Source organism: Ostrea edulis, chromosome 3 (assembly GCF_947568905.1).
Source record: "Ostrea edulis chromosome 3, xbOstEdul1.1, whole genome shotgun sequence".
In the NCBI taxonomy this organism is placed as follows: Eukaryota; Metazoa; Mollusca; class Bivalvia; order Ostreida; family Ostreidae; genus Ostrea; species Ostrea edulis.
The window spans coordinates 76,455,711-76,482,147 of NC_079166.1; the positions used below are offsets into that span (position 1 = coordinate 76,455,711).

At 34.8% G+C, this 26,437-nt stretch overlaps 2 protein-coding genes across 2 annotated transcripts in view; both read right to left on the reverse strand.

The window, feature by feature from the left end:
• Positions 1-2,511: 2,511 nt before the first annotated feature.
• On the reverse strand, positions 2,512-10,865 carry LOC130052890 (uncharacterized). Its single transcript, XM_056159066.1, has 4 exons — positions 10,679-10,865; positions 9,665-9,729; positions 8,616-8,777; positions 2,512-4,807 (listed from the first exon to the last, which is right to left on the reverse strand). The coding sequence occupies exons 1-4, from the start codon at positions 10,819-10,821 to the stop codon at positions 3,969-3,971; spliced, it is 1,209 nt and encodes a 402-aa protein (XP_056015041.1). The 5' UTR covers positions 10,822-10,865; the 3' UTR covers positions 2,512-3,968.
• A 9,477-nt stretch (positions 10,866-20,342) lies between these two features.
• The window catches only part of LOC130052886 (uncharacterized), a 34,416-nt gene continuing 28,321 nt past the window's right edge, over positions 20,343-26,437 (reverse strand). Inside the window, exon 7 of the mRNA XM_056159049.1 lies at positions 20,343-26,362. Coding sequence (XP_056015024.1) covers positions 26,052-26,362 — 311 coding nt within the window. The 3' untranslated portion in view covers positions 20,343-26,051. The remainder of the gene's footprint in view (positions 26,363-26,437) is intronic.

A 26,437-nucleotide genomic window follows, 5' to 3' on the forward strand; every position in this document is an offset into this window, starting at 1 on the left:
GGACGTTGTCTATTATTTTTCACGATCAAAGGTCAAGGTCGTAGTATCAATTAGTAATAAAATATTTAGGCATATTGCAGACCGAACCGTAAGATTAAGGATATTGCAATATGGTACATTTGATCACCATGATGAAAGGAAGATGCCTGTTTATCAACGTCAAATGTCAAGGTCACATTATCACTTAGTAGAGAACTTTGTAGGTATGATACAGACCCACCATAAGCCTCAGGATATTGCAACTTGGTACATTTGATCACAATGATGAGGGGAATATGCTTATTGTTTTTCAAGGTCAAAAGTCAAAGTCGCTATATCAGTTAAAAGGTCAAACTTGTAGGCAGTATACAGACCGAACTGTGGGGCAAGGACCGTCAAACTTGGTACACATATACTTTATGCCAAGTGGATGATGTCTATTGTTTCTCAAGGCCACGGTTTTAATAGCAGGAAACAGACTGAACCGTTGGGATTAGGACCATCAAACTTGGTACATATATACCTTAAGACATGTGAAAATTTTAGATAGACATTACATAAGTTGTCTGTTTTTATGATGCAAGGGGATTACGTCACACTCCGATGATTGCTGATACTACCTGAAGCCAAGTTCTACAAATTTTGGTGCCAGAAAAAGACCAAATGTTATCTGTTGACGGGTGTATCATGTACTGTTGTTGATACTCTTGATTAAATATAAAGTGCGCCTATAGTAATGAAATTACATGTATGTGCAAAAATGATTTAGTTACGAATGACAGGAGACAATGGAAATAATGAGAGAAGTCTACTGGGTAGCTTGCTGGTATCAAATCATTTAATTCTTTCTTCTTTTTTTTTCCTTTGTTTTAAGAGGAGACAATTTTTTTGTTGTTGCAAAATTGAAGGTATCATTCAAAGGCTAGAATTTCCCTTTTGTTGCGTGACGAACGTTTCTTTTAACGGTGTGGCTATGCTGAATAGTATCAGAATCGAGCTCCTGTAAATGAAACAGACACTATCCAACATCTTGAAATGTCTTGAAAGGTTTGCAAACAATAGACATACCCAGCATTAAATTGAATAAAATGAAAGGGAGTCTACTTTCATTCGTTGATCAATTATTGTGATCTAAAGCTGTTATGTTTATACATTTACCGAATGTTGAAGATGTGTGAGAGGAAAAAAAGAGAAAATAACGGACGATGAATTGCATAGATGTTATAAACAATAGAAAATTAAGGGTAGGGTAAGCACGCTTCTTGGACACTGGAGAATCCTTCACGTTGGGCGAATCCATAACGATTTATATGAACTATTTCGCGTGGAGGTTAATATAGCTAAAATCAGCAGCCCTCGAACATTTAATTAGCTGCAGTGCACTACTTATCTGAAAGAATGCATTGCTATCCTTTGCACATTTGAATTTGCTCCAGGAAGAAAAAAGAGTCATCACCTCTCGAACAGCATGACAAGGTTTTCATATTAAACCCACGGTTTGTTAAATTGGGAGTAGATCAAGTGAAACTTCCTGAATTTTGGTGAGAAGAGGAAATAAGGCAAACGTTTTAAGGAAGTTAATATATGGTGATAATATCAGGAAATCAATGTCCCTATCAGTATTTTCAACACGCGAGATGTAACGGAAAGTGTTGTACCGCTAAGTTGTGTTCTGGATCAGTCAAGTGGTTTTGCTTTAAAAAATACAACAATTTGAGAAACATACATTAACGTAATTCTTCTGACATATGACCATGTTCCTTCTCCCTACACCTTCACAGCATAGTTCAGCTTTTTAATGGTACATGTACATTATTGTTAAAGAAATTATGCATATAATTTTGAAATATTACACTAGTAGCTTGTAATACACCAACATAACACGGCGAACTCTCCAAAAATAACAGTTCATCCGAAGCTGGCCCATAATGCTCTATTTTGTCGTGGTTTTAAGGTACATATTATAATATATTTTTCCAATGGGATTTTGTCATTATATTTCTAAAATAGTGCGTAATTCATCATCTTTTTTTAAAGGTTAGTACTTGGTATGATATATAATTTGTATGAGACATGATATTAAAGTGAGATGGAAGATAAAAAGAATTTCAAAGAAGACGAACATCCCTATCTAACAACCAGACATAGCTATCTATACAGGTATATTGCTGTAGATTTATTTCTATGAATAAAAGAAATATAGCTTTCTTTTCTAAGCTATTGTTAAAGTTTACTTAAATAATTTTATCCGGTTTTATGTCCTTGATTTGAATCAGAATAAAACATTGTGTCTTTAGAACATCCCCTTTCAAAGAAAAATTGTAAACAGGAATATATCCAGAAAGTAGACATGGTGGAGTAATGAATATTGGGGTGACATATTTTCTAGCGGGGGGTGGGGGAGTTGGGTGGGGTGTAAACACTTTACAATGATGCAATAATGTGGGCTTAAGTTTTTTTTTTAACAAAATAATCCTGTTTTGTTTTCATATTTCCAGGTAAATTAACAGAAATAAAAAGATAAATCTGACATATATACACAACTCTGTATTAACAGTATGACAGAATCGGGAACAAAACATAATCATAAAATCATATACACTAACTTCTACTGGGAACAAGTCTAAAAGGTCCAATGAATTTATCGTTTGTCACATTTCATATAATTTGGGAGAATCCCAAGAATAGTTCTAATGAATTATTTCGTGGGGTGGTAGTGGTGGAGGGAAGTTGTGAATTGGTAGTTGTATTTTTCTAACTGTCCGCGTATAAATATTCACCTTCCAACGAACTCGCCACCTCTTACGTTGTATCTTTATAATTGTTGCAAATATGTTATAAGTATTCTGGTTTATTTCTACCTTTTATCTGAATTACGAATGCAAGATAAAGCTTGCATGTACCAGTTTTATTTAATGGATTATATCATCAGTTTAGAGTTTTCCTTCTTGAATAAGTTTTTCTTTGCCGTTGTTCAAATATGGAAATCATTACCAAATATGGAACTGGTCGATGAAGCCCAGTGGAACAGGGTTCTCTTCGTTAGTTCGAGCCCCGTTCAGGCTACGGCCGTGTCAAACCTAAGATGTAAACAGTCAGTGTAAGTAATGATTGCTCCGTCACCGAGTGCTCGGTATGTAGAAGTGAGAATCGCGATTCTTTCGAATATGACCTTGAAGATGAAGGTAACAGAAGGTTATGACACAATAAAGAAACCCTGCTGCTAAATATGCGGTCAAAAGCGCCGCTGATCATTTGTCTAAATTTGTAGTACTTCACCTATAAATGGTGACCTATCAATATGAGTAAAAGAACCAACCAACCAAACATGAAGTCAAGGCCAGATGATTTTCAGCTGTTACTTTTAACTTACAGGTCAATAGTATCTATCTTTTTAAATCTACATACTTAGAAATACTTATGATTTTTTTTTTCAAAATGCAGAAAAATCTAAATATAGCTATGAAAGTGTCGACGTTTTGTTTGTTTAACAGGACATAAATAATCACACACATTGCAGAAAACTTTGCATAACCCGTTTAAACCAAGGAAAAGCATTTCATTACATATCAGCGTGAGGCGCTATAGTTTTTCAACAAGAGCCACATGGGCCACACAGCTCACCAGAGTCATGTTGGCAGTGATAATTAAAAAAAATGCTCACGAGGTTTCAGTTCATGTGAATTAAAATGAACTTTACATCTCATATTTACATTCTCATTTATTTCTGTCGGAATTCCCAGCCGTTAGAATATAATTATTATGTTGATCTGCACGCATGTTCTTTACATTTACAGTCATTAGATAAATGGCCACCATTACAATTTGTTGGGATGTTAAAGGCACAACATTAGATATGTAAACATTTTGAAATCATTTCATGAAAATGAAAATAAAATACAGCAAAATGAATACATCCCTGAGTATATTTGGCACCCATTTATTAGCGATAACTCGAAACACGTTCGCGTAATCAGCTGATCAAAGTATCATGAGAAGACAGCATCAAGATAAGAGTTGTCTTTTTCGTCATCCATTTCATGACAAACGGCCGGACACTCCCACATGACATCATCATATGACGATGAGAGTCGAGGCGCGTTATCAGGATTTGTATGGCTTATAGTTTCTGTTGGGTTCATTTCACCTAATTCTACCACTTCTATGTAAGAATGAAATCGTTCATTACTGCTATTTTCTCTTCCCTTAGGTATTTTATGAGAATCTAAGTACGGTTGTAAGTTCTGTGGTTCGATATACGCTTCTTGTGTCACTGGTTCAACATACGTGTCACTTCCGGCTATTGGTGATAAATAAGAGTCGTTAGGTTCAGATGACAAACTGGATTCTTCTGTACCAGGTGGTTTTCGTCCCCCTGGAGTCATATTTGCCATTTCTAGACATTGATCGATTTCCTGGTAATCAGACTCCATTTGTTGATAAAAGTGGTCTTTGTTTCCGTAGTGATAAAGTCCGCCATATTTCTTTTTGTCGGTGTCACGTGATTTAACAATAGAATCAACGGGTGCATTGTAATCTTCTACTTTTCTTTTGGAAATGTTTCGCTGTGCCGATTTTGATTTCAAACACTTCTGTATGATCATAACAAGTAGAAGAACGGATATAAACCCTCCCACACCAACAATCAAATAATTGGAATTGAACTGTCCGTTTTCGGGATTACTAACGGCTATAGGCGGTTTTGTTGAAGGCAACACTGTATAGTGATTGGTTATATTGGTGGTGGATGAAACATGTGTTAAATATGGCGGTGATGTTGAGATATTCAAAATCTGATGCTGTGGAACTGTTGTAAAAACTGACGCATCTACAAATAAAATATGAATTAATGTTCATAATTCTAGTACCTTAATAATCAGTCCACTGTTTTATGTGAATGTACGCGAGTACCTAAAAACCCACTATATATGACGTTTAAATTTCTTGCAATAGATTATATTGGTATACTTTGTATACAAACCGGTAGGAACGGATAAATTCAATTTTTGATACTTTAGATTCATGGTACGTGTAATTCTTTGGCATTAGCTACGGTGTATGCTGTTAGATAATATCTACATGTAGATTCATTGAGATGCTATGAAGGTAGTGAATTATGACACTTTGACACTAGCTATGTTGCATATATATGTCGATAATGATTCCATGATACTGTGACACAATCTATGTCATGACGATACTACGTTCACAATGTCAATTTGAAGTATAGATATGACATGACTGTAATGAATTCATGGAAATACTGTGAGACTAGCTATTTCATGACGACAATATATCAATATTACAATAAAATGATACAATGATCCATTGACACAAGCTGTGTATCGTTGCGAGTATAGCAAATCCATGTTGCTTTGTTACTGGCTATGTTATGAGTATAGTTTATTCATGATAATGCTTTGACTTTAGCTGTACTATATGTATGTCAATAAAAATCATGATAATACTTTATTTTGACACTAGCTATGCTATACGGATGATAAATCCATGAAGATAGATTATTTTGACACTAGCTATGTCATGTCGATAATAAACTCATGATATTACATTATTTTGACATTAGCTATGCTATGCCGACGATAAACCCATAATGATATTATTTTGACACTAGCTATCTTATGTCGATGACAAAATTATTTTACACTAGGTATTTTATGCCATTGATAAATACATAATAATACAGCTATACTGTATGTTATGCCGATGATAAATTCATGATACATGTACTTTAATACTATAAATTCCATAAATATTTGAGAGGAATTTCTTGTCGCATAATTTCACGAGAATCAAAATTACTCGCATTTATTTTTCTCTTGCTAAAATACACGCACAGACACTTGATCAACAGTGTATTCGCGACACACACAGACACTTGATCAACAGTGTATTCGCGACACACACAGACACTTGATCAACAGTGTATTCGCGACACACACAGACACTTGATCAACAGTGTATTCGCGACACACACAGACACTTGATCAACAGTGTATTCGCGACACACACAGACACTTGATCAACAGTGTATTCGCGACACACACAGACACTTGATCAACAGTGTATTCACGACACACACACAGACACTTGATCAACAGTGTATTCGCGACACACACAGACATTTGATCAACAGTGTACTCGCGACACACACATACACGTGATCAACAGTGTATTCGCGAATCTGTGTTATCGCGATTTGACTTCAAGTTGTTTCGCAATATTAAGTACTCGCGTAAAATAAGTAATCTACAGTATTGAAGGTGGTTTGATATAGATCGAAATAAAAAATATAGCATTCCCAGCTCTGATATTGGAGATGCGATGTATTTATTTGTCCTGTTTTAAATATCAGGCGATAGTATATGCCAGAAATGTTTCATACCTAGACCTACTGTCAGCAGATTCCAAAATGTATTTGCAACCAAAAATGAAACAACTACTTATGAAATTGTGTAAATAGATACAATTAAATGCCGAGGGAGTAAATGCATATAGTCTTTTCTTGTAGTTATTTATTAAGATTGGGATATACATGTATACACTCTAAAAATGGTGTTTAGATCCTAAACACAAAGTTAAACACATTTCTTGTGTACAGTTTTGAACGCGTTCTAAATCTAAACATGTTTAACACTTTCTGTGTTTAGGTTTTAAACATGTTCAACACTTCTTACGTTTAGGTTTTGAACATGTTCAACCCAATGTGTTTAGGTTTTGAACATGTTTAAATCTCTTTGTGTTTAGGTTTGGAGCACGTCTAACTAATTGTGTTTAGGTTTTGAACATGTTAATTCTTTTTATGTTTAGGTGTAGAACATGTTTAACCCTTATTATGTTTAGGTTTTGAACATGTTTACCCTTATTGTGTTTAGGTTTTGAACACGTTTACCTCTTTTGTGTTTAGGTTTTGAACATGTTTAGTTCTCCTTGTATTTAGGTTTTGACTTTGTCTCAATTACAAAATGATTTGCTAACCTTATATTTAAAACTCAATCCACAGCATTAAAGAGTCTTAAATAGTAGCTTTCTCTTCTATTATAGGAGAATAACATTGCAAAATCTAGCAAGAATATCCCTTGCATTACAAACTGTGTCTATGGGATCCATGATGTTTCAAATCGAACAATGCGGGTAAAGTGATTTCCTACACACAAAGAACACCGGAAAACACTTATAAACAGATATATTCACAAATACACAGAACAACTTACAAGGGGTTAACAAATACAATAACTACACTGCTGCACTTTCTAAAACACGTCCGATTGCCTAGAGTTCGCGGGTAAGAGAGAGAGAAAATCACGTGCAGGCTCAGAGGACTCCGAGCCCGACCAGAAATACTAAAAATCCACCCCCCAAAATCACTACACGGGTTTGGGCGGTTCTTCTCAAATTACATTGCAAGTCTATTTCTATATTCTAATTGCCGAAACAACACGGTTGACATTTCCGCGATACATGTTAAAGACAAAACCATTAAAAATCACTTATGCACATATAAGAAGTAAACTATACATGGTTAAATATCATCCGGCAAGTACAACTTCAACAATTTTTTTGTCTTTGATATGCTAGTTTTCGCATAACAGGCACTGTCACATGTTGAATTAAAAAAAAGGGGGGGGGGCATCAATTGCAACTGATGTTTTCTTTCACAAGATTTAAATGAATTTTGTTCCAATGCAAAGTAAGAGTGATGCATTGGTTTAAATTAACACTAAAGGCACGTCTAATACCAGAGAAAATGAATTACACTCTTTTTTTAAATTCAATATGTATGTGTCTAGACCTGTTCAAGTTGAAATGGAATTCCAGATCAAAATCTTCTGGATACTCCTAAACTCTGCTCATTTCCAACAGGAAAGGGTTGAAGCCCATAGACGGCTCTTCTAATGGTTCCATCAATTTTGGATATCGACCTCGACAGTGTATACTTGCAATACGGCGTATGATGTACACTATGGTCACTATCGGGACCTGGTACACTATAACAGTTTGAAGTATGGCAATTCTGACATGCAATTTTTTCTGCAATTCGAATTTCATTTACAGAAGACAGGAATATTCTACATGAAGACTGTAAAACTAATGTCAACAATGTTACTAAGCTTATCATGTTCAAAACCTAAACGCATAGACGTTTAGGATTGTGTTTAGACGTTTAGGAATGTGTTTAGCAAGTGTTTAGCATGTTATTTTGTGTTTAGATACTGTATTTTTGCATAGCTAAACATGTTCTCAGTCTGAACATGTTTAGGGTAGAACATGTTTATTACACTTCGCGTTTAGGATATAAGCACAATCCTAAACACGTTTAGACCTAAACACGTTTAAAAAGTGTTCCAAACCTAAACATTGTTTTAGAGTGTATTTATATGCATTACATGTTCATGCGTGAATATTACTCTTGAATATCTGTTTTGTATGTCATGAAAGGTGAACATAAAGAACAGTGATACATCTCATCTATGTTATTTTAACAGCGATTGGGAAAAATAAAAACTTGAAAAACGTTAATATTAGCTATGTTATAATCTGAACAGAATGGATACCCGAAGCTGTGACTGAGGCAGTATTTAATATTAGCTATGTTATAATCTGAACAGAATGGATACCTGAAGCTGTGACTGAGGCAGTATTTGTAGACAGACAACCTTTAACATGGTCACAATCTTCTGGGACACACGTAAGAGAACACAATCCTCCACAGTCCTTTCCAAATGAACCAAGAGGACAAGGTGTTTTACAAAAGTCTCCAAAATATCCAGGTACGCAAGCTGCAGATATAGTCAAGTATTATGGGAAATAAATCAAGCTTCCGGAGAAGAGACGGGTGTTAATTACTTTATTCTTTATTTTCTGATGACAAAATGCTTATGATTATAAGTTGTAATAAGGAATTCATAGCGTTTTATCTTATTTTCTTCTGTTTTCAATGATTAATTTGTTTTTCTATAGTGTCAAACCAGATTCCCTGGCTATTTTTATGATAAAAAATAGTAAGTAAAGTGAAGTGTTACTAGGAAGTAAATCAAGCTATTTCCTGTTGACACAATGTTAGTAGCGGGTCTATGCTAGGGCCTCGGTGTATAGTCCATGATGGCCCGTCTTAAATGAAGTAGCAATGATTTTATGGGGCTTCTGTTTTCTTTATTTTCTATCATTATCTTTTTTTAATCACCGGATGTTGTAGTAAATTATGACGTGATTATGAGCTAAGATGTTCAGATGATAAATAAAACGTCTTATTATATTGAATTTCACAATTTAAAAAGAACGGGAAATGTTAATTATGTGCTGAAGTACAGAACAGTATAAGAGACACATACGGTGTTTTAGTCTACATAATTCTTGGGGGTAATATGCTTCCTGAAATTATTCTGCTTAATTCGTACAGGAACAGACAATCAATATCTAAAATGTTCAATATTACATGTTTTAGAATGGCTATTTATGATACGGTATTTATAATAGATAGATAGAGATTCTATTTATTTATTTGAATTAATCTTACGAACATTATTTTAAATTTTGTATCAATCAAGTAATCATTTCATCGACTGCTGATAATCGCATAGCGTATATACTCTAACTTGTCAAATGAAATTCATTTACAAAATGTGTAGCTTTGTCCCAAGGTAAATTTCAAGTGTATCAATCTTACAATTGCATTCTCCATTTTCGTCTTTCTCGTAGTTGTCGCAGCATGCACTGGATCCTGCGTCGGTCCTGAATATACATCACATGGGAATTACAGAAAATAAATCTTTTTTTGTTTTGTTTTGATTCTGTTTTAAAATATCATCTATAAATACGTCACCAGTTGAAGATGAAGTACCAGGCATTTGAACCTTGAAAAACATAGTGCTCAGAGTTGTAGCAGTGTTTGGCGAATGAACAATTTCACTATTCACGTCGTAAATTTCACGCGACCAACATACATGTACAGATGGAAACCGAAGCCAAGACCTGAGCACCTATTCACAAAATATCTTACGACTAAGATCAAAATTTACAAACACGGTAATTGCCTTATTTTTCATTTCTTGTAGACTTTCTTAATTAATATGTAAAGTACATCCATGGTTTATAAAAGTTGAATACATATTTGTGACCTTGGGCTCGGTATTTGATTATCAGACAGATTTATTTTTTTCGTCTTAGTCGTAAGATATTTTGTGAATATGGGCCCTGATCCCTAACTACTGGGCTATATGCGCCGTGAAAAAAATAACCCATAGAGTTATCTGAATGTATATGATCACGAACGTTTGCTCAAGTAGATATTTTCAAGGAAGAAAGAGTTGAGTGATTCGATGACTGAGAAATTCAATTTTACCCTGTGTTGAGGCTTGTCAACGTCATATACATAAATTATGCTAGAATGTTTAAACCCAGAGGCAGACCAATGGTTTTAAACCTGTGTGTATAATTTACTCGACAGGCAGCAATTCACTATAACGAAACAGGCAAAACAATTATTTTCAACAATTAATCTGTAAATATGAGACTGTTCTATTTACCGGTATGTTACTATAAAAACATTGTTAGTCATAAACAGAGTGAATTGTTACATCAAATTTATTTCCTCGTTCTACGCTCTAAATGCCTTTAAATGTAAACATGTTAAAATGAAGAATACATTAACAGAAAAAACAATATTCGATCTGAATTTTACCTGTTTCGAATGCAGACAGTTCTACTTTTGGTAATGGAAGATGAATACGCAAAGAGCAGAGGTAAAATTCCAACAGCTTTATAAGCCATTAAATCCAAACAAATACAGATTCTATTTAGATTCATCAAATCCAGGAAATACATCGTACAGTCAACATCAGGAAACTACGGCTTGTTGAATCGACATTTTTCTGATAAAATGGGATTGTCCTCAATATTCAGCAAATATTATCACATTTACATGTAGTGAACAATAATTCTAAAAATGTATTTTGGGATACGATAAAAGACAAAATGTTAAAATGTGTGCATGCCATCAGGGATATTTTGTATATGTGTTTTGTTAAACAGCGGTACTGAAAATGTAGATCTGTTAATTCCTTAACGTAATTTCCATGTAAAACGTATACGGTAACAATTTTGATGCACCAGATGCGCATTTCGACAAATAATGTCTCTTCAGTGATGCTCAACCGAAATGTTTGAAATCCAAAATAACTATGAAGTTTTGGAGCTAAATATAGCCTAAAACAGCGTGCCAAAAAAGTGTAGCCAAATTCGTCCAAGGATAAGAGCTATGCACGAGGGAGATAATCCTTAATTTTGAAATGAATTTCTAAATTTTATAACAGCAATTAAATATACATCCGTATTTTCAAGCTAGTAACGAAGTACTAAGCTACTGGGCTGTAGAGACTCTCGGGGACTAACAGTCCACCAGCAGAGGCCTTTAATTGTATCATGGACACAGAGGCAAATATAATACATGTATTAGGAAAGAGGTCTATAAGATTCACTGTCTATATTTACTATGTAACCCATTTTTCTACTGGACACAAATCTGGTTTATTGCAGTATACTAAGTATGCTATTGATTGTGGTGGGTAAATATTTTGGTGAATTCGTATTCGTTCATATATACAATGTATATGAAAAGTGATATGCTTAAATTTAGCCATTTTTGTGAATCTTTGGAAATTAACAAAATAGGCCAAATTATACACCAGGCAAATAAATCGGCTAACCAGTGATACTGTATTCCATTTGTGACAAAATGGTAGTCAGAGTTTTAACAAATAGTTCACGCCTACTCTCTTGGCATGGTATACTAAAACATAACATTGTTATAATCAATATCAAGTTTTCATTATTTCTCTCAGTGACTCAAAGGAGCAAAGGGTGATCGCTCCGAATGCTTTTCCATTGTTGATTGATGTGGCTGTTTGAAACGTGATATCAGCTAGTTTAAATTACCATTGGTATGTAATTATTAAAAGTGGATGATAACCCATCATTTTTGCTGTAAGGAAATATGTCAACAAACTTGACACACGCATGTTTATGATTGTTTATCATAATTTATGTTTCATGATTATTTTACAGGGAGTTCTTATCCATTTTGTTTCCAATTTATATATAAATATCTAACAAAGGATAACACGAAAATAGGATACTGGTTGTAAACGAATCTCAAAATCACCTTACTTCCAAGAAACGGATTGAATCTTCCTATTCAAAGGGTGTTCGTTATATCTAATGTAATGAGTTTTATAAACGAAAATAATTCAAGCTGTCTGCATTGTCGTTGATCACGTACAGGAAAAGATATTGCAGGAATAATCAGGACATCTAGCAGTAAACTGGTTTGTAAGATGAGTATCATATGCAGTAATTTCTCGACCCCTGGGCTTAGAGTCCAGGACCCAGGGTTGACTACTTTAGTCATATGTTGAAATTGCATCAAATCTGTATCTTAAAAATCGTCTTTACTTCGGGCCATCAAGGAGGCAAACTCTTTTCATGATTATTATCAACACTCAAGGTTCTACCCAAATTGTGAAATTCAGGATCCAAGGGATTAAGGTTCAGGCTCCATGGTTGTGAGCAGAGGGTCCTATACTATTTGTTCATTGAAAATTCATTATCTTAGATAAATGTAGTCTTTACTACTAGAGATCAATGAGACAAACTCCTCACATGATTATAACGAATATTCAATCCTTTACAAAAGGATTGTGCTAGTTTAGTTATATATTGGAAAAGTACAATATCTTAAAAAATGTATATCAATGAGTTAAATATCTAGTTTTAGTAATGATTAAAACTATTCATAGAATTATTTGAATAGCACATTTTTATTTATTTATTGATTGATGTTTTCCGCCACACTCAACAATTTTTCAGTTATCTGGTGGCGCCCAGTTGCTATTGGTGGAAGAGAGAACCCAGATACAATGTACCTGGGAAGAGACCACCGACCTTCCGAAAGTAAACTGGGAAACTTTCTCACTTACCGACGCGAGTGCGAGCGGGATTCGAACCCGCGCCGACAGAGGTGAGAGGCCACGTGATTTTGAGCGCGATGCTCTAACCATTCAGCCACGGAGGGACTGATCAATGGACGGCGAAGATAAAGAATAGTGCTCATAAATCCCATAAACAATAAAAAATAGATAGTTGGGCAAACACGGATCCCTGGGCACACCAGACGTGGGATCAGGCGCCTAGGAGGAGTAAGCATTCCCCGTCGACCGGTCACAACCACCGTGAGTTCTATATATTGCTCAGATAAACCATTATCCGTAGTCACAATCAATGTGTCACGGTGTCGCAATCTGTATGAAACACGTCTGACAGCATTTAACCCAAGTGATAGGTTGTATTGGCAAACTAGATCGTTATAACAACCATATAATTTGTGAAATGCTGACTTTAAACGAGACTGTTGAAACCCCTGTACCATCAACTTGTTTGTCAGTAGTTTGCCTCGATTTAAAAACTGACCATTCGCAGAACAAGCTCTTGCATATCGAATCAGTTTAGAGAGATATAAATGTTTGGAAAAACACTGGTTCAAGCGATGTATCTTTGTAAGGGTTTTTATGTAGTTTATGAATCAAAAATAGGTACGGTAACTCATCTTCATTCAACCCACCGACTGGGATACGAAGTGTGCCTAAAACTGAACCATAATTTTGAAGAATGTTTATTTTTATATAAGAGCAGTTGAAGTATAATTACGATTACCACAAGTGGAGTTAATGGATGCAAATTAATATAAATAATTTTGTATTCTTTATTTGATGCAAGGTATTGATCACTATTCGTTATCTTCATTTCAGTGATTTTTTTTTTCTAGACCTGTAGTGGTTTAATTTCTGTCTACAGTGACTTATTTTTTCTCTCCAGAACTGTAGTGATTTATTTTCTGTCTCTGGATCTGTAGTGATTTATTTTCTTTCTTTAGATGTGCAGTGATTTATTTTCTATCTGTAGATCTGTATTGATTTATTTCTGTCTCTCGATCTGTAGTGATTTATTTTCTGTTTGTAGATCTGTAGTGATTTATTTCTGTCTCTCGATCTGTAGTGATTTATTTTCTGTCTCTGGATCTGTAGTGATTTATTTTCTTTCTTTAGATGTGCAGTGATTTATTTTCTATCTGTAGATCTGTATTGATTTAATTCTGTCTCTCGATCTGTAGTGATTTATTTTCTGTTTGTAGATCTGTAGTGATTTATTTTTTGTCTCTAGATCTGTAGTGATTTATTGTCTGTCTCTAGGTTGTAGTGATTTGTTTTCTATCTCTAAATCTGTAGCATTTAATTTTCTATCTCTAGATCACTACTTTAGATTCCCATGGGGATCCGGGTTGGAATATGTCCTCAGTATCCTTGTCGTAGAAGGCGATTAAATGGGGCGATCATTCGGATGAGACCGCAAAAACTGAAGTCCCGTGTCACAGCAGGTGTGGCACAATCCCTCCCTGTTCAAAAGCCATAAGCGCGAAGCATAGGCCTAAATTTTGTAGCCCTTCACACAAGCAGTGGCAACGTCTCCATATAAGCGAAATATTCCCGAGAGGGACGTTAAACAATAATTGATCAATCTATTTATCTCTAGATTTGTAATGATTTATTATATGTCTCTAGATCTGTGATGATTTATTTTCTGTCTATTGATCTGTAGTGATTTAGTTTCCGTCTCTAGATCTGTAGTGATTTATTTTCTGTCTCTAGATCTGTAGTAATTTATTTTCTGTCTCTCGATCTGTAGTGATTTATTTTCTCTCTCTAGATCTGTAGTGATTTATGTTCTGCATGTAGATCTGTAGTAATTTATTTTCTGTCTCTAGATCTGTAGTGATTTATTTTCTGTCTCTAGATCTGTAGTGATTTGTTTTCTGTCTCTAGATTTGTAGTGATTTATTTTCTGTCTCTAGATCTGTAGTGATTTGTTTTCTATCTCTAGATCTGTAGTGGTTTGCTTTCTGTCTCTAGATCTGTAGGGATTTATTTTCTGTCTCTAGATCAGTAGTGATTTATCTTCTGTCTCTAGATCTGTAGGGATTTATTATCTGTCTCTAGATCTGTAGTGATTTATCTTCTGTCTCTAGATTTGTAGTGATTTATTTTCTATCTGTAGATCTGTAGTGATTTATTTTCTGTCTCTAGATCTGTAGTGATTTATTTTCTGTCTGTAGATCTGTAGTGATTTGTTTTCTGTCTTTAGATCTGTAGTGATTTATTTTCTTTCTCTAAATTTGTAATGATTTATTTTCTTTCTAATGACTTGTTGTGATTCATTTTAAGACATGGTTGATGGTGAGGTAGGAGACATGGAGAAGCGTGGAATCACTGAATCCTTTCAAGTGAAGCGCCAAGTATTAACGAATGCATTAGAGGCTGCAGTAATGATTTTGTGTGTAGATGGCATAACTAAATCAACTCCAATACTTCGACAACCAGACCACAGGCCCCTTAATTAAGATAATGAATGATACTATAACACAGTTTTGACTTTTCCTAATGTTTCGATGTCTTATTCAATGTTCAAAGTAATTAATGGCCTGATGGTATGGGGCCAGAAAATTATGCATTTGGGCTTGTGTTTTGTAAATAGCATGTGTCCTTGGAGCTAGCTAATTTGAATACTTATCAAAATCCCTCAACGACCCGGCTAGTAAATATTAGAGGTGTGGGCATCCAGGTTTAACACATGTTATATATGCAATTTCATGATTTTACTCTTGTTACGTTGTCCTATGGAGTAACACAATGTAGATCATTTTACGTATGTTTTTAAAGGGTTTTTACCACGATTTTTAATGTAATTAAAATCAGATGGGGTAACCTTAATAAAGTACGTTTCTGCTGTTATATTGTTTCATTACTCCCAATAATTGATACAAGCAAGCATTTTATCTCCATATATTCAAAGCTTCCGCTTCTCAAATCGTCACTAATGAGCTATCTAGTCACGTGATACTTCATGACGTCATACGTGTCAATGTGCTGCAGCAGCTATGTATGTGTGTGTGGATAGATTCTATTGAAAGTAATAAATTATACAGAATGGATAGTTAATGTTCCGACATCGATGACATCCCGTTAGTATTTAATATTCCGCCATACACATTTGAACCTGCCGCTGAGCCATTCCCTCAGCAACCATTTATATTAGCCTAATACTTCATCGACATTGACCACTGGGACGGAAATCCCGCTCACAGAAAGGATGGAACGTTTTCAACTTTTGGTGAATACCTGAATGACACATTTCGTTTGCAAACATTTTGACTGTGTTCCCTTGTAGCTCATAATATTTTTAAAGCATTAGAGGTCTGTATATGTAGAGTGTAACATGCATTAGCCAATGCTGATCTAATTGAAATCAGTTCTTCTTTAACCGTTACACTGGAGAAGGTAAAGATTGATGCATTGACCTACAATGTGTCGAAGGAAACAGTCGATTTACCAATATCGATTTAATTTATAATTTTATTTTTCAAAGGGGGGGGGGGGGGGGGGCGGAGGCAACCAGATTTTAAAATTACCAATCTGATGAAAATTTATCCACTTCTTAAATCGTATAGTGTGTTTAAGAGGGCGGGAAAGAGAGAGACATGGGGCCAATAGTCGTAACCTTTACCTTATAATCATCCCTCTCATTACTTTTTTAAAAATGGGGGGGGGGGGGGTGCCATTCATTATATTGTTGCATTTTTTTTTCACTACGTTGGCACGCACCGTCTTTTTAAAAAAATATAAAGCCGCCGTATTTCAGTATTTTTGACGACTATTAACTGGCTTTTTTCGACTTTTTCTTTTTCTTATAAAGAGTGTATGTTACACAGAAATTTATGTGGTTGCCAGACCCGCGGCGACTTCAATGATTGCCTCAATACCTCGTAGGCTATAAGAGTTCTCAAACTGAAGGCAGTCTCTGATTATGTCCAGTCTGAAGGACAACGAGCCTATTAATTTGTAAAAAGAAATGTCGATATCATGAATTAAATGGGTTAGAATGCTATGTGTAAGTTCGTCATTGAAGATGGTTTTCCGTTGGTTTGGAGTATTTCTAAATTTAGTTCTAGCTCACAAAATTTCTCTGACTTGCCTCGTTGTAAAAGTAAAAAAAAATCGTCTTTTGTGTGCTGATTATTACAACTATAAACTGTACAACACAATATAATGGGACTTGTAACTGTTGAATCTTTCCATTTTGTATCAAGAGCCTGCTGTATGTGCTGTTCACAACTTTTTTAATGTTTCCATGCTTGCTCGCTTCACCGTGATTGACATGTATGACGTCACATACTAATGTCGCGAACATCTCTAACGAGAATATGCATATCTGGCTTTTTGCACTTTCGATACAAAATAATCACTAAAGCACGCTTTATATCGAAAAAAATAATAATAGCACGATTCAAAAAACACCGCATTTTCATATAAATTTACAAACAATAAAAATCGTGGTAAAAACCCTTTAAGTGAAGTATATATGTAGTGTTAAATATAAGATCTAGAGAGGGCACACATATATGTTCAAAAGGACACTTTTCCTCACGGCAAGACAATTTCTGGGCACTTTCATTGTAACATTCTATGATAGTAATAGAATGATCATTTAGCCTCTTTAAAAGTTAATACCTACTGTCTTGATTTTAAACTTTTCAATCAACCTTGTGAAAATAAAGAACAATTGTTTATATCTGACAACAAATATTTTATAGAGAAAAAGGGGCATGGCTTAATTAAAAAGGGCATGGTTCCAGCACACTAGAGGGGTCCTTCCACGATCTGATTAAACTCAGATCCTCGATCCGCTCCTCTTTCTTCATTTTGTCGCTACACGAGTAGTAGTCGTGTAGAACAAGAACAAATGCGGAAAGAGGAGCGGAAAGAGGAGCGGATCGAGGATTCATTTTAATCAGATTGGGTCCTTCCACGTGCTGTTATTCCACCCCACACCATAACGTTACCGCCACCGAATTGTCGACGTTGCACAACACAAGCTTCCTGGTACCGCTCCCTAACGCGACGATACACTTTACAACGGTCATCACTGCTATCCAAATGAAATCTGGATTCAACAGTGAACAGAATATTGGCCCAGTCCTGTATTCTGAATCGCAGATGTCGTCTGCATCGTGCTAGTCTAACGATACGATGACGTTCAAGCAGTATTGGAAGCACCGTTAGACGTCTTAGTCTGATGTTGTGCTTCAGTAGACACTTACGCACAGCTCTTGGACTGATTGGTTGAAGTCCAGGAATGCTACGAGCAGTCAAACTTGTGGTCTGGAAACGATTTCTCAGGTGCACAAGTATAATGTGGTTGTCCTGTCGACACTACGTCACACGAGGTCGCCCAGAACGTGGTCGATCCTGAGTGTTACCAGATTGCTGGAAACGTCTCCATAATGACTGAATGGTGTTCCAATGAACTCCAAAGTGTCCTGCTACAATATATTTGTGCCATTCCAGCTGGAAGCATCCCAACAGCACGATTACGTTGGTTTTCGTTGAGTCGTGGCATGACAGAAGGGTAAATTTTGTCACAACTAAAGTGTTTTCCATAACGAATAGTGTCCAAACAAACCTTTTACACTTCTTAGTCCAAACAGTATTGGCCAGTAAAACTCGTGCGCACAAACACTTCAATAAACTAACTGTGTTCACTAACCATGAAAAAGTCGGTGCATCTGAATCGGGTACTATGAAAAGCGAGAATAACGAACAATGATCAATCTCATAACTCATACAAGCAATACAAAATAGATAGTTGGGCAAACACGGACCTCTGGACACACCAGAGGTGGGATCATAGGATATATCTAATATTGTTAAAAACATCACCTTTATCGATTGTTTAGATTTTATGAATATGAATTATGAATATATATAAATTATACTAAATTTTATAATGCATATATATGATGATATGATGCATATAATGATAGTATAATCCGTGTTTGCCCAGTTATCTATTCTGTATTGCTTATGAGATTTATGAGATTCATCACTGATCGTTATCTCCACCTTTCATTTAACCATCGAGCTCGTATCTCTGCTGGTGAACAGTTTTCCCCCGAGGATCCTTCGAGATAGCAAAGATTTGTCATATATACAATCGTCATATTGGCAGCGTTTGGTACATAAACAAAAATATTGTACCCAAATTAAAGAAGGTGGCGGAAATCCAATTGCCATTGGACTTTATGGCAAACATTTTAAGGTGTCACCTATTCTTCTATTTTATTATGTTTGTATTTAATCAAGATTTATAAGAATTAGGGAGATCCCAATGGCATTCTTGTTTAAGTTGTCTGAGTTGTAGTTTTGATACTCGGGGATTAATAAATGACAATTTTCAACCAACAATATGTATTCTATTGTTAATTGCCAAGAAAAATAACAAAGTTGCGGGACATTAGAAAACCGGTTTCTTCGAATAGTATGTAAAACTTATACGGTACCAATTTTGATGCACCAGATGCGCATTTCGACAAATTATGTCTCTTCAGTGATGTTCAATCGAAATGTTTGAAATCCGAAATAACAATGACGTTTTAGAGCTATTATAGGCAAAAACAGTGTGCCAAAAAAGTGGAGTCAAATTCGTATGTTATATTCTTATAAAAATAGAGAGCATAAAGACTGTTATGCTCCCTTTTTGATGATTCCTTTTTCAGATCCCATGTGTTTGATCTCAAAATGTTTAATAAAAAATGTCAAACTTGTGAAATACTAATTACTAGAACTTCATTTAGTAGTAATCTCACCGGGCGTAGATTATGTACGTTGTCTACACTATTGAGTGTTACGTATGTAACTTAATGTATGTGGGAGAAACTAAGGGTTCACTTAATAAAAGAATATCGGGCACATATTTCAAATAAACACTGGTGAAACTAACTTCTTTACAAGCATTTCACTTAACCGGACATCTCCATTCTGTCCATGAAGGTAAGGATTTGGAAAAAAATACCATCACACAAACAATCCAACATTTATGAAAAACGGGATGATTTGAACTTCTCTATCGTCAACTTCTAATATTTATGTAGCAATATTCCATTATCACCTACATGTGGTGTTTACATCTCTCAACTGATTTGATAGACAAGAGCTTGTTCTGTGTATGATCAGTTTTAAAATAGAAGCAGGCTACTCACAAGCAAGTTGATGGTGCAGGGGTTCAAACAGTCTCGTATAAAATCAGCATTTCGCAAATTCTATGGTTGTTATAACGATCTAGTTTGCCAATGCAACCCAAGTGACCATTCAATAAGATAATGTCTAGCCCTGTATATTGAGCGGTAAATATCCCTACACTTCTACTTTTGCGATATCTCCAAAATTAACAACAATACATTGTGTAAATAAATCGATGAATTTATGTAACCTATGCTAAGAACAAGATCTACAGTGATGCTGTTAGGGTAAACTAGTTAGTGTGCAACCAGTAGGTTAATTTTGACCACTTCAGAAAAAAGTCTAATATGATGTATATAAGAGATGACAAAGACATTAAATCCGCGAATGTATATCTGATATCGTTCTGACTAATATTATTTTTTACAAGCATTCAATTGATCAAATAGTCACTTTCACATAAAAACGTGTGTTTTGGATATCAAAATGTAAATTCGCCTAACAAATCACAACTCAAAACATTTAAGTGGGTTTTTTTAACATCAAAGGTGTAAATTACATTTTGTCGAATATATTTTTACAATTACTGCAAGAATTTAATTGCATTACTGGGTTTTTTTCTATGTGTGTGTGTTTGTGTGCGCGCGCATGTGTGTATGTATACATGTGTGTATGTGTTTTCAAAGAATTTTTTAATCATCATTGAACTTGGTTGAAATTACTTTACTTCTTTTCTTTTAAAGTGGTAAATTCAACGACTTGGATTCCAAAAGGTAAACACAATCAACTCTACCATTCATAGTCATGGATGCCTCATTAAATTCATACCATGTTGTGTATTGAATCCTACAATTAAATTCCAATGTCTTTTAAAAGCAACTTCTTTAATGAATTTCAAATCCAGAACTATTCCCTGATCCGTAACGCCCCTTATTGTTTGTACTGTAACATTAGGGCTTCATGATCTCAATCTATCACACAATTAAACAATTAATTTTCTAAATATACTGTAATACTAATCCGACTAATGAGGGTTACAATGACCTTTTTATAAGGTATTGATCTTTTCCTTGATACTGGTACTTGTGGAAATTGAATGCTGTCGTGATTAAATTTACTCTGACGCAGTCGAAATTGACTTGTATCTAGTGTATTTCGTAGATAAATTTGTGTTGTTTTAAATATTTTCTTTTTCGTTAAAGACTGCAATACAAAGTACAAGATCTGAAATTCGTAATTTGAGACAAAGTGGTCATAGACCAAATAAATACTTGGGCTCGCAAATTCTACTGAAAAAAAAATGGTTGAAGTCTGACTAGTTTACCCTAGATGCAATATGTACAAATCAAACACATTGATATATAATTTCATACTTTGATATCGAAGATTATATATTGATATCTAACATCATATATTGATTTTAGATATCATATGTGAATATCGTAGTTCATACATTCATATTCAATGTTGCATATTGAAATCTAAGATCATACATAGACATTTAATATTCATTGATTTCTAACATACATTGATATCTAAGGTCGTATGTCGATATCTCAATCCATACATTATAGCTAAGACTGCATATTGATTCTTAAGATCATGCTTGGCTTCAAAGATCACGTATTAACATCTAAGATCCCATATTGACATCTGAGATCGCACAGTGACATCTAAGGTCGTACATAGATTCATAATGTCATACATTGATATCTAAGGTTATACATTGGTATCCGACATCATACATTGGTATTTAAATTCATAAATTGATATATAACCTCATACATTGATATTTAAAATCATACATTAATATCTAAGCTGATACATCCTAAACTGATAACTGAGGTTATTCATTGATAAATAAGATAACACACAAATATCTAAAATCATATATTGATATCTAAGAACACATAAAGTAGTATATGCATATCCAAAATGTTACATTGATATTTAAGGTCACATTAATATCTAAACTCATGCATTAAAAAGATGACACCTATCCGGGCTTTTATCAGCATTATGTGCAGTGATATAACTCGTATGTAGTCAGGAATAGTTGAATATCATACAACAACGTGAACAAAGTCTTATCATGAAGAATATGTATATAAATTAGGAAAACCCCACCTAAAATAGTTCCGTATATATTTAATACGCTTTTTTTCCTTAAAAGTAGGTCAAACTCTTAGCTCAAGGTGACAAGTTCAAAGATCATAATATGAAATGAACGGCTTTGCCATAAGAAACATGTACAGTGGAGCCTCGGTAATCCGGACGCCATTAATCCGGACGCTTCACCTTCCGGACGAATTTTCTAGGGAACGGAATTTTTATACATTATTTTGCATTATTAATCCGGAAATTCGTGTTCCGGATCCGGACGGTCACTTTTTACTACAAAACGTTATAATGCATTGAAAATTGTACCGTTAATCCGGACGGTAATTTTGTTTAGGGAAGGTCTGTGTCGGACAATTTTAGCACGGCGTAAATTATAAAGAAAACAAGCCAAACTGTCTAATTGAAGCGATTACCTGTTCCCTGTCAACAACTCCCTATAATTAGGTGGTGTGTGATGATATGTCAGTTAGATAGCACGTGCCGATCGAGACATTGTATTCCAATTTTCGCACATAAGATTAGTGTTGAATTTTGTAAATATATCTGTTGCATATTATTTTATAGTCTTGATCAATAGCCTAATAGTATTAATAAATTAAACATCATGCCGTGATGATAATTTTTAAACTGCTACACATATTAGTTGTATTGATTCGTAAATTGATTATCGGCGTATGCAAATCTAAAGAGTGTAGATTATACCTCTAGATTCTGGATTTTATACTGTTGATTGGCGTGAAATATACATGTATGTTCATGCACATGTATATGTAGTAAGTTTTTAACGTTTAGAATGGCACGCATGTAGAATGTACAATGCACCTGTGTACGATTGATTCTTGTTACGATGTTGTAAAGCTTTATTGCTTTCGAATTCTTAAACTCTGGGTAGAAGTGAAAATGAAAATAAAATTTTGTATGTACCCGTAATGTTAGTTTCACCCGAGTTTTGTTCCGTTATTATCGCATCATGAAAATAATAGGTGCGCGTGGCTAGATCAAAGCAGTAGTAGGTCTTGATATTACGAGCTTAAATGATCTTATTCTCCCGATATTGTCTTGGATAATTATAGAAAAAGAAATATAAATTATGGCAGATTGAATTTTGGTTAAAGAATGTTGTCAACTGACATGATAATCACGAAATTCTTATATCAACTTTGGACGATGAAGATTATTTTAACAGACCGCCAAACCCGTGAATCGTGACAGATGAAAAACGGCCTCTTTAAGAAGTAAAAGTGTGATGAAATGTTTGAAGTGTAAATTATAATGTTAGTTACTAATGATTTATTGACTTATAGTTATGTATATATAGTGTTTCATTATTTGTTTTAGTGCATACGGTACACAGTTTTGTATATTTATTTGTAGGGCTCATATATATGTACAATTCAAGCACAGGCAAATACACTGAACACGTACATTAAATTTTAGTGCTTTGAAATACATGTAAATGTTAACATCATCATAATTGATTTACTAATGAAAATGGTCAAATCCAATGATAGAATGTGTTTAATTCACTATGCATTAAAGATACCCTACAGCTCATTTTGCGCAAAAATCATGAAATCACAATTTTCCTAGCGCTTTTTCTATTTTTGTTACATTGTTGAAAGTATGAACTTTGCGAAAATAACACTTATCTAAATTTAAAAATTATCGTTTTAACGTAAAAATTAATACTTTTTGATGGCCTATACAAAAATATCGAGTCTCCTCCTTTCAGTCTTCAGACGCATGCGCATAGACAGTAAACAGTGCAGCATGTCGTCCAGTGAGAGAAAGTGTAGTTGATAGATTTAGAATTTTGACAGATTCTATGAGAAAAGAGGTAAAAATAGAATGAGATAAAACTCATACGTGAAATAAAATTTACCTTGGTATCAGTTTGACCGTTGGAAAACAAAGAGCTCGGAGAAACCCATGTAGCTCAGTGGCGGATCTAGGATTTCCGAAGGGGGTGTGAAAGTCAAAGATTAGCCACAGTAATCGGCCATTCTGGTGCAAAATGTGGATTTTCATTCACAATCTGTGGCGTAAAAAGGGAGGGGGGATCCTGCCCCCCCCCCCCACCCTAAATCTGCCATTGAGACTAGCTGCGAAGACACTACTTTTGAAAGTAAGTGCTATTTTTATCTGAACACGACACGTGTTAGTTGTAAAAACATCGGTCAATGGGCAAATGGAAGGGTTTCTGCTGAAAAAATGATTTACATAATTACTTATTTTAAGGAGCAGGGCATACTCTTATACTTGAAAGGTGAGTGTGGACCCCCTTGAAGGGGAATTTAAATAATTTCCTACACAACACATTTGCTGTCATTCAAAACCACGTGATGTAAATAAGCAGTCAGAATGAAGAAACCTTTGAATTCCGAACGATCTTCAAAGCGCAGTTGAGAGTAAATTGATGCATCCCAATTGTTCAAAATTGTCAGTATCGATATGAATTTTATCATTTTATCAATACATGTTTTAAAAAAACACTTTATTAAAATGTGGAAAATGAGCTGTAGTGTCTCTTTAATAAAGTAGGCATATATTAGTTACTTATGTAAAGATCGAAAATATGCAATTTAATTATCCGGACGCTTCATTTATTCGGACGATTTTGCTGGGAACCAAAGTGTCCGGATTAACGAGGATCCACTGTATGCAAGATATGAAAGATCTACCTTAGATAATTAGGACACATGTAGGCCGGATTTATATTAAAAATAGGTCAAACTTCCTGGTTAATGTCACATCACACACCATTGCATCACATGAAATGTCTTTTCGTAGAAAATCGATATGTAAAGTTCAAGAGATATTTTAAAGATTTTTCCCGATTACGAGCATTTAACATTTTGGTCCCCCATGGGGGCCACACCCTACCCCCAGGAACAATGGATTGCACACACTCTGTTGTACTCTGTGAGGAAGCTTTCATGTAAATTTGAACTTTTCTGGCCCAGTGGTCTTTAAGAAGAAGATTTTCAAAGAATGTCCATCTGTAATTGAATGTAAAACTTTGATTTCCTGTTGTGGTCCCACCCTACCCCCAGTGATCATGATTTGAGCAAACGTAAATCTGTACTATGTCAGGAAGCTTTCAGTGCAAATATTCATTTAATACAAATTTGAAATGGTGATGATAGTGTGGTGGCTCCCTGTTATTTCTTTTAAATACTCTTTGTGTGTAATTAACTGAAAACCACCACCACCCCCAAAAATAATAATAATATTATCTAGATCATCAGATAACTACGCACTATAAGTTACAGCAGCAAAATCAATATACATTTTGTATCTAACAGTGTTACTTATAACGGATACCTGTTTGTTATTTCTGACCCACCCACCCCCTAAAAGAAAAAAACCCGTTAAGAACAATTTCCTGCTATTTTGTGATTTTGCTTTGCAAATAAAACATTTTGAGAGAGTTTTGAACGTCAACCGATCTACACTATTATATGCAAGTTTTGCAAAGTGCACTGAAATTAAGATATTTTCATATTATAATTCACTTCTCTTTTTTTAAAAGCTTTCGTATAATTAATCCGAATTCAGCTACAACCCTCGAGATGAAAGATGTGATCGCTGGAGAAGACGTCAATCATACATAACCAATCATATTAACTGACTGTTCTTTTTCACACACAATAATCTATTGCAACAATGAATTAAATGATATATGTCTAACTATATGTACAACATTGATAAAACGGAGTCGTTCCCTTAAATTGATTATTGAATAGGTGAGCCTAAAACATATTTACATACGTAGTTCCGCCTTCACAGGCTAGTGTCTTTAGACTCAATTCATTTTCCTTCCTTTGAAATCTCTTCCTTTGCTCGACTAAACCCATCCCAATCCACACCTGCACCAGTTTGTCTTTCTGCGTCCTGTAGGGATTTTTCTAAGTTCTCTAATGTTGCTGCAGGACCACGTTTGCGTTTCCATGTGAGAAGGATGTTGTGTACCACAGTACTCATGGACGTGGGATTTTCCCTCTTCAATCTATCTATCTCCACTTGTGATAATCCCAAGCAGGTGGCAATCAATTCCATATCATTTCCAATCACCTTGTTGAACTTCGACAGATCCCGCTCAGACAAAACAATGGACACACCTGCAATTATTTAAGATCAGACTATCAAATGTATCTTTCGGTTAAATCATGCTCAGATAAAACTGTGACGTTTGT

Excerpts from the sequence above, each read along its gene's own strand:
- LOC130052890 (XM_056159066.1), bottom strand. The coding sequence starts at position 10,821 with ATGTATTTCCTGGATTTGATGAATCTAAATAGAATCTGTATTTGTTTG. Across the intron at positions 9,730-10,678 it reads ACTGTCTGCATTCGAAACAG|GACCGACGCAGGATCCAGTG; the intron begins GTAAAATTCAGA and ends ATGTATATTCAG. Across the intron at positions 8,778-9,664 it reads CGAAAATGGAGAATGCAATT|CTTGCGTACCTGGATATTTT; the intron begins GTAAGATTGATA and ends CTATATCTGCAG.